The 14,125-nt window shown below is 36.3% G+C and overlaps 1 protein-coding gene across 1 annotated transcript in view; it reads left to right on the top strand.

Moving 5' to 3' along the window:
* The window catches only part of eIF3h (eukaryotic translation initiation factor 3 subunit h), a 64,420-nt gene extending 52,763 nt beyond the window's left edge, over nt 1-11,657 (top strand). The window contains exons 4-6 of the mRNA XM_067150730.2: nt 2,075-2,324; nt 6,221-6,356; nt 11,259-11,657. Coding sequence (XP_067006831.1) covers nt 2,075-2,324; nt 6,221-6,356; nt 11,259-11,489 — 617 coding nt within the window. The 3' untranslated portion in view covers nt 11,490-11,657. The remainder of the gene's footprint in view (nt 1-2,074; nt 2,325-6,220; nt 6,357-11,258) is intronic.
* Nucleotides 11,658-14,125: the final 2,468 nt, after the last annotated feature.

The raw sequence follows: 14,125 nt of genomic DNA on the forward strand, positions 1-14,125 counted from the left end.
ATTAAAATGCTTACACATACATGAGGCTATATGATTATTATTCTTGTTATTACCGTCAAAATTTCAAACTCCACACACTAAAGAGCCCTCTCCACAATACACAACACCTCGTCCCATCAGACTGATAGTAAATTTCAAAGATGCGCTTAGTTATAATGTACGAAACTACTCAACCAAATGTTAAAAGAAAAACTCTCACTCAAAGAAGACAGATTGAAAAAACAGAACAAATCAAAGAACTACATAAGCTAAAAATAATAACAGAGCTAATGTACCATTAGAAGAATCAATTAGAATGATAGAAAACCATCTAAACTTACTTCAAGAAACAAAATACATAATTATTGTTCTTTGAACAACCTAAACCACTACAGTTTTACATTCAGCAACAAAATCTCTTGTCAAAAGGAAGGGTTAACCATGGGCTGACCATTATCAGGTATAATAGGGAACATTTTCCTAAATAACTTTGAAAACAATTTCTTAACCAACTAGCATTCTAAAGAAATCTTACTCTGGAGCAGATATGTAGATGATGTAATATGCTTATATATGATGACGACATTGCAAATGCACAATAGTTGTTAAACACACTGAATTCTTTACACAAGTCAGATACGTAATGGAACCAGAAACTTACAAAAAGATTTAACTTTTTAGACATCACAATCAGTATGAATGACAACCTGTCATACATAATATACAGAAAACCCACTCAGACTTCACATTCGATAAACAACGAATCCAACCATGAAGTTCAGTTTTCTGCGAGTTTCACTATATTAGTCAGTATCACTTTTGTTAGTTCATCTGTTGAGTGCATGGAATGCTGTCTATTATAAGAGAATGTATTATTGTATATTTGCACTGATGATCTGACCAAATTATGCTTTTGTCTCTACTGAGTGTTCTTTGAAGCTGATTGATAGAAGGCATTTAGTGAACATATGTTTGCTCTGCTAAAAGTGCATAAATGTAGCCTAATGTAATGCAGTTATTGTTGTATGGCTTTTTGAAAAGTCCATTTTATTTCTAACATCTCAGTAAAGCCCAGCTAAATTTGCCTCCCATTAGAAAACAGGGTTGAGTCCAGTGCAGTACAGGGGATGGTCAGCTTCCATAGTGGAACCTGGAGAATGGCAAATAGTGCACTCTTTTGACAGATTTTGATATCAGCTGGATGCACTGTAATACAGTCCTGTTCAGTAAGTAGCCAGCAAGTCTCCACACTCCTCCCTTCGGCACTCATTGTTTTCCAGAGTTCTTGAATACTTGCCCATTTTTCTCTCTTTTGTCTTTTCTATTGCTTCTTTCGTGCTCTCTATACTTGGATTTATTGAGATATATCAAGCTTTACAAAGGTGAAAATGAGAGTATCCTCCTAATTCAATACAATAAATATTCCGTCATTAGACAGAGTAAACAAATTCAAACATGTTTCGGCTCGTTTGAGCCATCTTCAGTGAAAAATGAGGGGAGTCACTTTCAACAATAGTAACATTTACCAAATTTCTAATATTTTTAAGAAACACAACTTCAAAATAGCTTATAGAACCTCCAACACCAACTCCAAACTCATTTTCAATCCACACACTGTCAACAATAACTATAACAATATATCAAGCTTTTCACTGAGTACTCATCCAGTCAGTGTACATGACTTTAGTACTTTCCTTGACTAGCTAGTTTGCATTGTCATTACCATTAACATCTACAAGGACTGGGATGCATTGAGGCATTGTAAAGCATTGTAGTTTGCTGGAGAGATTTCTGGTATTTTAGAAATTCTTTAATATTCAGAAGTCATGATATTGGTGAATATGTTGGAAAATTCTATCTAGGTGGGTGCCTGGTAGTCTACCAGATGTACATCCTTTGGGAAAACATTGAGTCAATATATTTAGCTGTTGCAGATCCAGGTGAATTGTTTCTATTTTCTTTCAGAATTTGTTTTTTGTCTGCTTACTGATGCATATTTGGAACAGAGATGACAGTAAACCCCTACCAGTTTGCCAGCACTGTTTTTGGATCCATTTGTGTTGTTTGATTCTGTATTTGGTTATTTCCATTTCAGATACTCAGAAAACAGCAAGAGGTTTTCTTTCGTTGAAAGCATACCGTTTAACACCTCAGGCTATTGCTATGTACAAGGAAAGTGAATTTACTCCAGAGAATTTACGTAATTTGAAGATTGGTTATGAGAGTTTATTCATAGAAGTGCCTATTGTAATCAAGAACTCTCATCTTACAAATATTATGCTGTCAGAACTTAGTGAAATGATACCTGAAGAAGAAGGATCAAAGTTCTTGGACTTGGGAACAGCGTAAGTTCTTAAATTTAATATTCTGAAACTACGACTGCATATGCCATTAAATGTTCCTACAGATTCCTTTTTTAGGTAAGTGGTTACAAGCCAGTGAGATTTTTGATGTGCCTTCTCCAAATTTTTCAGTTTCATAAAGACTAGTATAGAGTATCTCCTGCATTTGAGTAGAAGTTTGCATTTGGTCTGCAGTATTTTTTCAAGTTTGTTGCTGTTAAAATATGTATGTCATTTGTAGTAGTGTAAAATGAACAAAGAGTGGCAAACTTTTACAACATTTTTGATGAAGAATGGTGGAAAGACAAGTAGGTATGGAGATCAATGACCCACGACCCAGTCCAAGATCAAATTGGACATTGGGAATGATGATGAAAAATTGAATAGAGAGAAAGATAGACATTAAATGAAGTACAGTAAAAGCATTAATTCCAAGTTGGGCTATTTTGGATAATTCAAATAAAATTTAACTCTGCTGTAATTCCTACTTAAATTAATTTTGTATTCAGATTAAATCTTCTGTACAGTCACTTACCCTGTGAGCTAGCTGTGAAACTCAGCTTGCTGAATTAACTTTGTGATTTATCCTGTGCTCTCTTTCTAGATTACTGAACAGTTTTAATATGCCCTAGATTTCAGTTGCGTGTCTAGCACACCAATTGTTTCTCAGTATGCTTTTCTCTGTAAAATATCAGCAATAACAATTTCATATATCCTCGAGAAGGCATTCTCAATATAACATGGTCCTACTCTAAATCTACCAATTAATATTTTTCTGATAGGCATATTACAATATTGTTTACAGTGTATTGCAAATGAGTAATTTGCTATTATTATAGTGAATTAAGACTATGGCAAATTTTATCTCTTAGGCAACAATGAGTTCAAAATAAAATTCTTCCTGTAATCTTTTCATGGAATTGAACAATTTTCATCATTTGCAACTCCAGTTTCCTGGGTGTGGTGGGAATTCAACCATATTCTGATATATAAACAAAGACATGATTAATTGTAATAATGAACTAGGCCTAGTTGGTTGGTGAAATATGCTTAGAAAATTATGAAATGAACAGTGCAGGTAGATATTGGCAAAATCAAAAGAAAATTATGGAGCAAAACTAGTAAACATAAACATAAGAAAATATTACATTGTAGTTTTTAAAGTGGGTATCAGAGTTGTTATACTGTGGATGTTGAACCTGTTGGAACTTTGCATGATTTCCTAGCTCAGCTGAGTACTTCCTAATGGGTGATGTAGTCTACTTGTGGGATCCTGGACATTCAGCAATACACATTTCCAGTGCCTGCAATTGTTTTATTGACAAGGCCTTTAAGTGCCAACCGTTCGACACCGTAAGGTGGTACCTGTGGTAAAATATAACACTCCATAATATGACAATGGATTTAGAGCTGGAAGTCACATTTGTGCAGGGTATGTTTTAGTTGAGTAGCTTTATGTTATTAGCAGTTAGGCAAAGCATAGCTGATCTCATGTGTATCTCTTTGCACTCGTGTATAATGAGGTTTCAGAATTTTACCTGCTTGGCTGCAATATAATCAAGCAGTGTTCAGTGTATTTTACAAACGTGCACTATTAAACATGCTTAAATTGCTTGATTCATTCTGTACTGTTAATATTAGTAGAGTACTCTGTTTTTCAGTTTCATATTACTTTGAGAAAGCATTGTCGGTATAATAGTGGTCTCAGTGTTGTCATCGAACATCAAATATTTTTTCTATTCTAAATCTATTTAGTTTCTTCTAATAGCCATATAACAGTATAGTTTACAGTGTACTACATATGAGCAATTCTCTGTTACAACATGTGACCGCCAACTCAAAACCCGTTGACGTTTGTGCATGATAAGTTTTAGTTTGAATAGCTTTATGCTATTAGCAGACTTATTTCCTTTTGATTTTGTCGATACGTACTCATTGGTTCATTTCATAATTTTCTAAGCATGTCCCACAAATAAACAAGGTATACTTTTATTATTATTATTATAATTTTTTTTTTTGTGTCTTTGTTTTGAAAGTTTATATATCAGTAGACTTGCCAACCATTACAGACTTTCTGTAATTTGTACAGATTTCATATTACGGTATTACAGTTAAGGGCATATTTATTACGGAAAAGTAATATTTTTTAAATTTTCGCATAAAAAATTACAAATGTTTAATCCTAAATGAAGTGCCAGGTGACTTTGTAACATCACGATGCGCATTCCCATCATGCCTCGCTCTGGTCATTTTTGTTTTTACCTTTTGCGGCTTCGCATTGTGGCGCAATATTCATTCATACATGGTTCTTGTCCCGGCTTTCTTATTCCAATTGTTTTGTGGTTAAGGACCGTTAAAGTGCTGCAGAAATGAAGAGGGCCTATGATTCCAACAACATGACAGGAAATAAAAATACTGTGCTCCAGAAGTATTGCGATAAATATGCAGAAGAATGGCCATCCTAGTGTTAACCATGTGTTCTGTAGCGTGTGTTGTGATTTTTCTGTGTCCCATGGGGATAGAGATGATTGTAGAAGGCATATTGAATCTGTGAAACACAAATCATATGGGAAAAATAAGGCTAATAAACCAATAACAAATTTCTTTGTCAGTAGTGGGAAAAATAGTGTTGCAAATGCAGAGTTCCTATTTACATATTTTCTTGTAGAACATAACACTGGCCTGCAAATTTAAACTTTCTGATCATTGCATAATCTTCAAATAGTGATTTCTCATATTATTTGAGGAATGCTGAATCTGGATGTATAGTCAGATTTTCTCCATCACATCGGGTTTCTTTGCAAATTCAAAATGACTGTAGAAGATTTTCACATAGATACAGGATGAATTTACTATATTATCACATGTTATGAATGCTTTTTTCTTGTTATATTTACTCATCTGAACACTCCTGTATTACACTGTTGTATATATGCAAGCAGGCTTGAGGAAAAACACTAATTAAAAGCATCTATGAACACCACATTGCACTTACTGTTTTATTGGTAACATGTTCTAGAATGACAATCTACGGTTTCAATATTATGATATCTTGATTTATTCTAAGAAACTTCTTTGCACTGCTTTTCGCTTGTGAGCTGTAGTTGGATTTTTCTCTTCAGTAACCAGCGTTAATCTGCCACCATATTCTTGCTCCATTTCTCTTAGATCCTTGCAAACCTTTCTCCTTGCTCCTCGCTAGGATTGATGTTGCTTGGAGTAAAGTTGCAAATTTGAAGAACGAAAGTGGTCAAATGAAGTATATTGCTCTCGGTAAGGTTGTGTATGTTTTATCTGTGCCACATAATAATGCACAGATAGAAGGAATCTTCAGCACTGTAAGAAAAAATCGAACTGAACATAGGTACTAAGTACAAATACATTGTCATCGCTCCTTGTTGAGAAACTAAAGATGGCATCTGATGGTGCTGTATGTTCGAAGAAAAGATTCAGTGTGAAACAGTTACAAGAGGTGGCGTGCTACAACACCATATTTACTCCAGAATAACTAAGGCGGTATTTAAATAAGTACATTTGTTTTAGGTCCGTTTAGGTGTCCGTGTTGATGCTTCCCTTTACTCTGTGATTATCCTGATTACTGTTTCCATTCCAAAGAATGGCAGCTCTGTATATTAGAATACGCTTAAATTCCATGAAAAGATTGCAAGAAGAATTTATTTTGAATTCATTGTTACCTAACTACAAGATGCATCCAGACTAATTGGTGAACTTCAACTGATACTGTACACAATGCATGCTGTCACTTTTTGTTAGAAAAATATTATTTCAATCAAGAACCATGCCTCAGTATTTCACTGTCAGAAATTGAAAGATTGTTTTTAAAAAATTGTTTTGTTGCTGATCGTATTTATAGTATGCTGTTATTAAATGTTGTTCAGGTCTGTGTTGGAAAATCAACTGCGATGTCTCATGGATCGAGTTGACGAGCTAAATCAAGAAGCTATCAAGTTCAATAGATATCAACAACAAGTCTTGCGACAACAACAAGATAAGCATCGGTTTCTTCAGAAAAGGGTATGTGACTCGTAACAGTTCCTAATCATGCAGTCGCAACTTTGGTATAGAAAATTCTTGATTGCTTGTCATACCAGACTAATTCTATAATACAGATGTTCCTTTCTTGTTCTACCTGTTGTTTTGTACTTGTGAAAAATGCCTGGTTGTAGTGCATGTAATTCCATGAATATCATGCTAATACAGTTTGTGACTCAACTGTGTTCATTGCGAACAAAACTAAGTGCATGACAATTTATTCGATTAGAGCAGTGGTTCTCAAGTTCAGTTTGGGCAAGATCGAAGCTCTGACAATTTATTTGATTAGAACAGTGGTTCTCTAGTTCAGTATGGGCAAGATTCTGTTATAAAATCTAATTGTAACAAAAGTGAGATCAAATTACTTCTAGGTGTTGTGAAAACAGTGTAAAGCGATACAGCAGGGACAAGAAATGTAACGCACTTCTATACCTTAACCCTCTTGGAGCCAGGAGCCATTCTGGCCGGCCGGTCACCATCAGCTTGAAGAGGCCAGAGCTCCGCCTCCACTCTACTACTGTAAAGTGCCAGGCCGTTTTTAGTAGAAATACATGTATTTTAAAATTTGCGTATATTTACCGGTGTATGGCAGACACCGGCAGGAAATTTTCTACATGCTGACTACATAGAATAAACGACTGATTTACAGTGATATAAATACTCAAAAACGTTTATTGTGATATTATAGTTGTCTATAACGTTCATTTGTAGGAAGAGAGTAACATTTTTGCACTTTCTCTCTCAGCATCGACCTTGAAAAGATCATTTATGATATAAAAGTATATACATAATGATATACAGTGAAACTCGGTTAAGAAGTTTCCGCCTAAGAAGTGTGATATTTTTGATCCCCTGATCAGTTGCATTAAGATATATGTATATTTTTCCCGTTTAAAATGTTCTGTTGTAAATATATTTCCTGGTTAAACAGTTCAGATTTTAGAGCCCCTTGAGATAGAAAACGTCCGCTCAAAGCAGCCCATGGTTAGAACCCTCCCATCTCCGCGCAAGTTGCACCCTATGTTAGACCATTCGCACGCTCGCGGTGTGTCTCTGGTGTCGCGGAACCTGTGCGGGCTTGCCAAGGCCACATACGACGTCGCGCTATGACAACACGGACACCAGATGCTCACTATCGCCTTGTGGAATCGAATTGAACCCATCAGTCGAAATTTCCACTCCACCGTTCCATCTAGCGGAATAGAACTGAGCGGGATTCTACGTGGGAAACGTAAAGCACGCAATGGATGGTTTGATAAAACGTTAATGCAGTAATTTGCGGGCCGCGACAGGGTGAAGTCATTAATCGAGGTGGCCTAAAAATTAATTAAAAACCGTAAAGTGTATTTGTCCACAACATTACTGTTAATCTACCACAAAATTGAATATTCTAACATGTTTGACTTTTCATTCCCTTGCTTATTTCCTTCCAGGCATTCTCTCTTACATTGTTGTTGCAATAATACTTATGGGTCTTGCTGTAGAGGAAATTACGTTTTTGAACTAAACTGATAACATTTCCCCGTGTCCATTATTAGTGAGGTAAACAAAAATGACTTCCCGACTCTATGCAAGAAACAGCCGACTTGCCAGCAGCCAGCTAATACACATGCCGCCTAACAGCCGGCCGAAAGATCCCGATCGTTTACGAAGTTGAATGAATGTTGATAGCCAACTGGGGGTTGGTGGGAGGCACACAGAGGCATTGCACTACCACGTGTTGGCATAAATTGGAAAGTTATTTTTAATTTTACCTTTATACGAATTAAACATTGTATTGTCACTCGTAATTATTACATCGCATTATTAGAACGTAGCAGAAGGATGAGGAGACACGAAATAAAATTCTCGCAGGGAAAGAAACTGTTTATGTTTAGATGTACTAGCGTTGCTACTGCGCCTTTATCACTCCCACGTAATACCCAAGATACTTTTCCATGCACTCATTTCTGCAACTTCGAACCTGTGTTTCGTTTCTTCATTACTATAGCATGAAGAGGATTGAAGCGGGAAAATAAACTCAATATTGGCTTGGCCATGCTCTACTTGTGAAACAGCCAGAAACTACGCCCGTTGCCATGACAACCAGTAGGAATGCAGGGGCAATTTAGGCCTAGGTTCTAAGAATCTCTAAGAATAAGTTGCCAACTTTCCCATTTGCTGTCGTTATCCTTGAAGCAGGTGTCGGGGGTGTGAGGAAGATAGAAACCACATGGTAACAAACTGTAGTACACGTCTTGTCTTTGCGTCTTGTAAGCCTAAGCTACGGATTGCCAAGCATAGTGTAGCGTCGTAATTAGTATGAATAGGAGTCGGTGAAGTTAGTTGTACTTGTAATATCAACTTACAAACGTTTTAAGTGAAAATGAGCGGAACTCAGAGGAAAGAGATCAAGCGAAAGGCACTAACAATAAGACAAAGTGGAGATTATCAGGAAAGTGGACTCGTCTACACTGGGGATGCTGCTGTCTACTTTCAACGGCATTATAGCGAAGAAAGAAGAGATCTTTGCTTCTGCAGGGAATACTTCAGCAAATTGTAAGGAAGTTTAATCTGGAAAGTACGATGAAATAGAACAAGCTCTGCTAATATGGTTTAAACAGCAGCAAAGTTTAAACATACCTTCCAGTGGGACTATTGTGCAGGAGAAAGCCGCATGCAAATTAAGGGTACCTTTTACCGCGTCGAACGGGTGGCTGGACCGCTTTAAAAATCGAGCCAGCATCGTTTACAAAACAATTTGTGGCGAAGCAGAGAGTGTAAGTGCGGAGGAAAGGGAAGCGTGGAAGGAAATTGTTCTGCCTGCTAAAATAAACAAACCTTGCAACGTTTTTATATAATATGTTCCCTTCTCTTATCAAATTTATTTATAATACGGTGTGTTCAATTTTACTTTATCTCTAAAAATATTGTCATGATAATCAAATTTTTATATTCTGGCTTTCGGTTAGCAGCTCTTATATATCGGCCTATTTCGGTATTGTTCACAAAACAAGGAAATCTGTTGGCTGTGTGTTTCACATGTATTTCAGAGTACAGAATTTTTTGAGCATTACCCCTTTTAAGAAGTTTCCTGCTTAAGAAGTTTTTTTTTTTTTTTTCAGTCCCTTGAAAAACTTCTTAACAGAGTTTCACTGTATAATGTATTTCTAAATATAATTCTATAAAATAACTACTTTGAATGAAAAAATGACATAAAAAATTAAAATTAAAACATATATCACTGGTAAAAACAAGACAGTTTTACTCACCGATATAATTCGCGTATATGTATCGAAGTAGGCCTATGGCAAATACTGGCAAGAAATTTTGTATGTGCAGGCTAAATTCTGAATTATTAAAAATAAATAAATAGTTGATATTATAGTTTTTGTTTTCAAGAAAGTCCTTTTCTCGTTTTCAGTTCCCGTATCTATTTCAAAAAAGATTTTACAATACAACAGAATATACGTAATTAAAAATCTATGGCGCAAAGCCCTAATGGGCTTTGGCCTACCAAGCGACCGCTTCTCAGAAGACCTGCAGTTTACGAGGTGACGCATGGTCAGTGAGACCAATCCTCTCGGTCATTATTCTTGGTTTTCTAGAACGGGGTCGCTCTCTCATCCTCGGATATCTCCTCAATCGGAATCACTTAGGGTCACTTAAGTTGAGTGGACCTCGAACCAACCTTGAGACCCAGGTAAAAATCCTTGACCTCACTGGGAATCGAACCCATGACCTCCAGGTGAGAGTCGGGCACGTTACACTTGACCCGCGGGGACCGGCATTTACATAATTTACAGGTTTAGGAAAGAGAAAGTTAAGAATAAATTGTAGTAGCCTAAAATATGGGTGAAAAATCAAACGGTTAGGGCATGTTTAGGTCCAGGAAGTTCCATGATGGAGATAGGAGGTTGAGGAATGTTGTGTTCGTTGGGAGGAATTTCCACAAAATGTTCTCCAGAGACATTATCATCTTCGTCATCACTAGTTTCATTTACCACCATATTCACAGTAGCTTTAATGCCATTAGAAACAAATAAACATATCTTCTTAAGCTGCGGTGATCCTGGGGGTGTTTCCGGTATAATTTCGTCGCTACCCTCTGAACTGAAGTCATTATCGCTATTCGATAAATCATCTGCCGTTAACTTCACATTGTTCCAACTACAGCATTAATTTATAGTCATCATACCCGCTGAAAAAATATTACGTGAACCACTTGCCATTTTGCTGTTACAAATCCACTCACTGCAAGCAGCGATGTCTTACTGACTGGTTAGCGGCATTTCTAAACACAGGAAACGACTCGTGTGAAAGCTAGAAGACCCTCTTAGAACTGCCAAAGCAAGGTCAGGCACACAATAACTTGTAGCCCCTTTACTATAGGTTGTCACCAAAGTGTGCATGTCACTGTAGGTAGCCACAAAATTATGTCTATCACGTAATTTTAAACCAGCCGATGTTATCGGCTCTGGCAACTTTCGACTGGATTTTTAAAGGCCGACCTGATCAGTTTTGGCAATTTAAAGGGCAGGTGCTGGCACTACCGCCTGGCTCCAAGAAGGTTAAACAAGAAATGTATGGTTGTTCTTGTATAAGACACTACAAGCTCGAGTTTTTAATTTACAACTCAGATGTTTTGTTGTAGGCTAAGGCACAAGCCAACAAATTAAAAAATATGTTCAAGATTTAAAAAAATGTATATGGCTCCTTCAAAAGAAAGTGACATTATTTTAATTTTTCTAGCAATATCACATAGACTCAGAAGTGAATTAGATTGTTTATCTTATTCATCTTTAAATGTTGTCCTTTCATAAAAGTGGCCTCTATTAATCGTATAAGTATGGTATAACTGTATGAGATTTCATGTTATTTATTGATATTTTCTTCTTGTTTTAGGCTCTTGAGAATGCTGCACGTGAAGCTAAAGATGAACCACCTTTACCTGATGATGATATTAACAAATTGTATAGACCTATTCCTGTACCACAACGTCTTAATCCAATGATTGTTTCTGGTCAGATCAGCACTTACAGCCAACATATAGCTCAGTTCTGCTCACAATCTCTGGCCAAGTTATACATCACGCAAGCCTTACAGAATGCTAAGGAGGGCAAATCAGTTCCATGAAGAGTTTTTGCACTGAGATGTATGTACTGTTACAGGAAGAACATCTACAGTGGATGTATGTGGATGGTGAACTGTTTTGAAAAACAATTTTCTGTATTATCATCATGAATATTGGATCTAGATTCTGTGATATGATTGCAGAAAAAATAAAATACTGTGTAATTCGCATGTGATTGTTTTGTTAATTGTGCACTGCACCTGAGTTTGATGATATCAATTGGAACTTTGTGATTTTTGATGGGAGTACTGCAGTAATACATCCACCCTATAAGGACTAGGTTCCAAACATGTGGCATTAGTCCCTTTATTGAATATTTTCTCTTTTTGTGAACTTTTTCTGTATTCCTGAACAATTTGCTATTGATCTACAATATGTGTAATCTTCACGTGTACAAGTAAGTGTGGGGTACATGAGGTAGAAAGTGGATAAGCGAAGGAAAGAGGAGGGGGCAGCAGCTGATGGGAATTGGATAAATAGTATACATAGCCATATTATGCCATATTATTCTCGAATAATGACAGTAAAAAGAGGAGTTGAGAGAGATCATGATGCAGTTACCATTAGTTATATTACAGTGCCATATCTAATATACCGTGTATTGTACGTGAATAGTCTGCGCACCCTAGTTTTAGGATGGGAAATTCTAAGAGAAATAAAAAGTAAAGTGCTTTAATGTGTGTTTTATTTACGAGGAAGAAAATGTTTTTTCTGTGGTTTCCCATTTTCAAACCAGGCAAATGCTGGGGCTGTATCCTAATTAAGGCGACACTCCGGAGATAAAAATATATTTTTACCTAATGCATGGATTTTCACAAAACTTTGTGGGAATGTCACCTGCATAAAAGTAGAGATATCACGAAAATTTCATTCATATACAATTAATAGTTTTTCCAAAAAAAAATAAATTGGAAATTTTTAATTCCGTTTTCTTTCATGAAATTTAACATGTTAATGTAAATTTGTAATTATGTAGATAATAGTCTCTTAAAAGCACTACATATTGATTTTTTTGCACATAATTTATATAAGGAGATACATCGTACTAAAGATCTTTCATTTTTTACATTCTAAAATTTTGGACTTAAAAATCTCTACTTCTTGAAAGAATTGTGCATTGCAATCAAAAATTCCATACGCAGGTTTCATAATATAGCGGTGATACATATATCATACAAATTTTGTTACAATTGGTTCAATGTTATGGGAGAAAAATGGGATTTAGGTTTAAAAATTACAATTGGCAGGAAAATTAAAGCAAAGTTCGAGTGATTTTTTTTCCTGATTCATTACCTAAAAGTTAACCACATGTTTTTCCTTCCCTTCCTGTCTTAGCAGCTTCTGTACGAATACTAGTAACTCTGGAAGCTTGTCTCTTCTCCTTCTCCAAAGAACGGAAAATGATTCATCTGCATTTTGTTTTTCACAATGTTTCCTGAGTCGAAGTTGTGGCGATTTTAGTTTGTCATGTCATGATTGTTGGCTAAAGATGCAGGACTTGCATGGCTTGAAGTTGATGCGACACTTTCCTGATGAGAACAATCTGATTCCGATAACATTTCATGACCTTTTGTCCCTGAATTCTTCAATGGAGACTCCTGTCCGGTAATAGCTGATCCCCTTCTCTTTCCTAACCAAAGTTCAGCAATTCGTCGCTTAGCTAAGGCTGATTTATGTTTGCAGATATTATTCCCTTGAATACAATCTATCAATTATTACAGCACACTGTCTTTCAATAACTACAGTATCTTGATATGCAACTACAAGGACGTTATTTGAGCATGTACTTCACAAAAGTAAACAGACTGGCTACCACCACAGAACCCCCAAAAAAGATTAAACATACAGGAATAACAAAATAGTTTTGGGCACTATTGTAGTACCATTAGGAATACCAATACAAGCATAAAATGTTGCTCAATGACAATCTAATACTGAAATATTAATCTAACAGGCTTTATAAATTCATTCAGAAATATGGTAGATCTAACAGCTTGAGTCTGTATAAATGTATCGGGAGAAGGGGGATCAGGTGTTCAATTGCAGGGGCTATCCTGTTCAGAATAAGCCAATAGTAATATATATATATCAAACAAAAAAACAGGTAACTGACAGTTCATAATGTGCTCTTGACGAATAGTCGTGTACAGAATGGTGAAACGATATCCAAACAATATGAGAAAAAACTAAAACTGTTGGATGGAAAGATATTGTAAAGGCTGCACGAAGAGCTATTTGTGGGTGTTACAATCCGCGTGTAGCGTGTAAAGTACTACGCGCAGCAAGAGCGAGAATTTCTCCTAAAGTGCAGAGCAATGTTTTGTAAACGTGCACGAATTATTCCTCTACCAAAACGAGGATGATTTCTTCCTATGCTGTTTGCTGGACTAGCAGCTTTAGGGTATTTGTTGGGTGGTGCTAGTGCTGTAGCAAGAACTGTTAAGGCAGTAGACGAAGTGAAGGAGCAGTTGAAAGAGAGTGAACGTCATAAGACTATGGAGGCAATTGCATTACGAGGCAAAGGTGCACACATGAAGCTTGCGCCATACAAAAAGGGCTTGGCATCTACATATCTCCAAAAAACGTCTACTGAATGCACTGCCACATCGAGCTCTAATGCACGACGAAGTTTTTACGT

Source organism: Anabrus simplex, chromosome 7 (genome assembly GCF_040414725.1).
Source record: "Anabrus simplex isolate iqAnaSimp1 chromosome 7, ASM4041472v1, whole genome shotgun sequence".
Taxonomy (NCBI): Eukaryota; Metazoa; Arthropoda; class Insecta; order Orthoptera; family Tettigoniidae; genus Anabrus; species Anabrus simplex.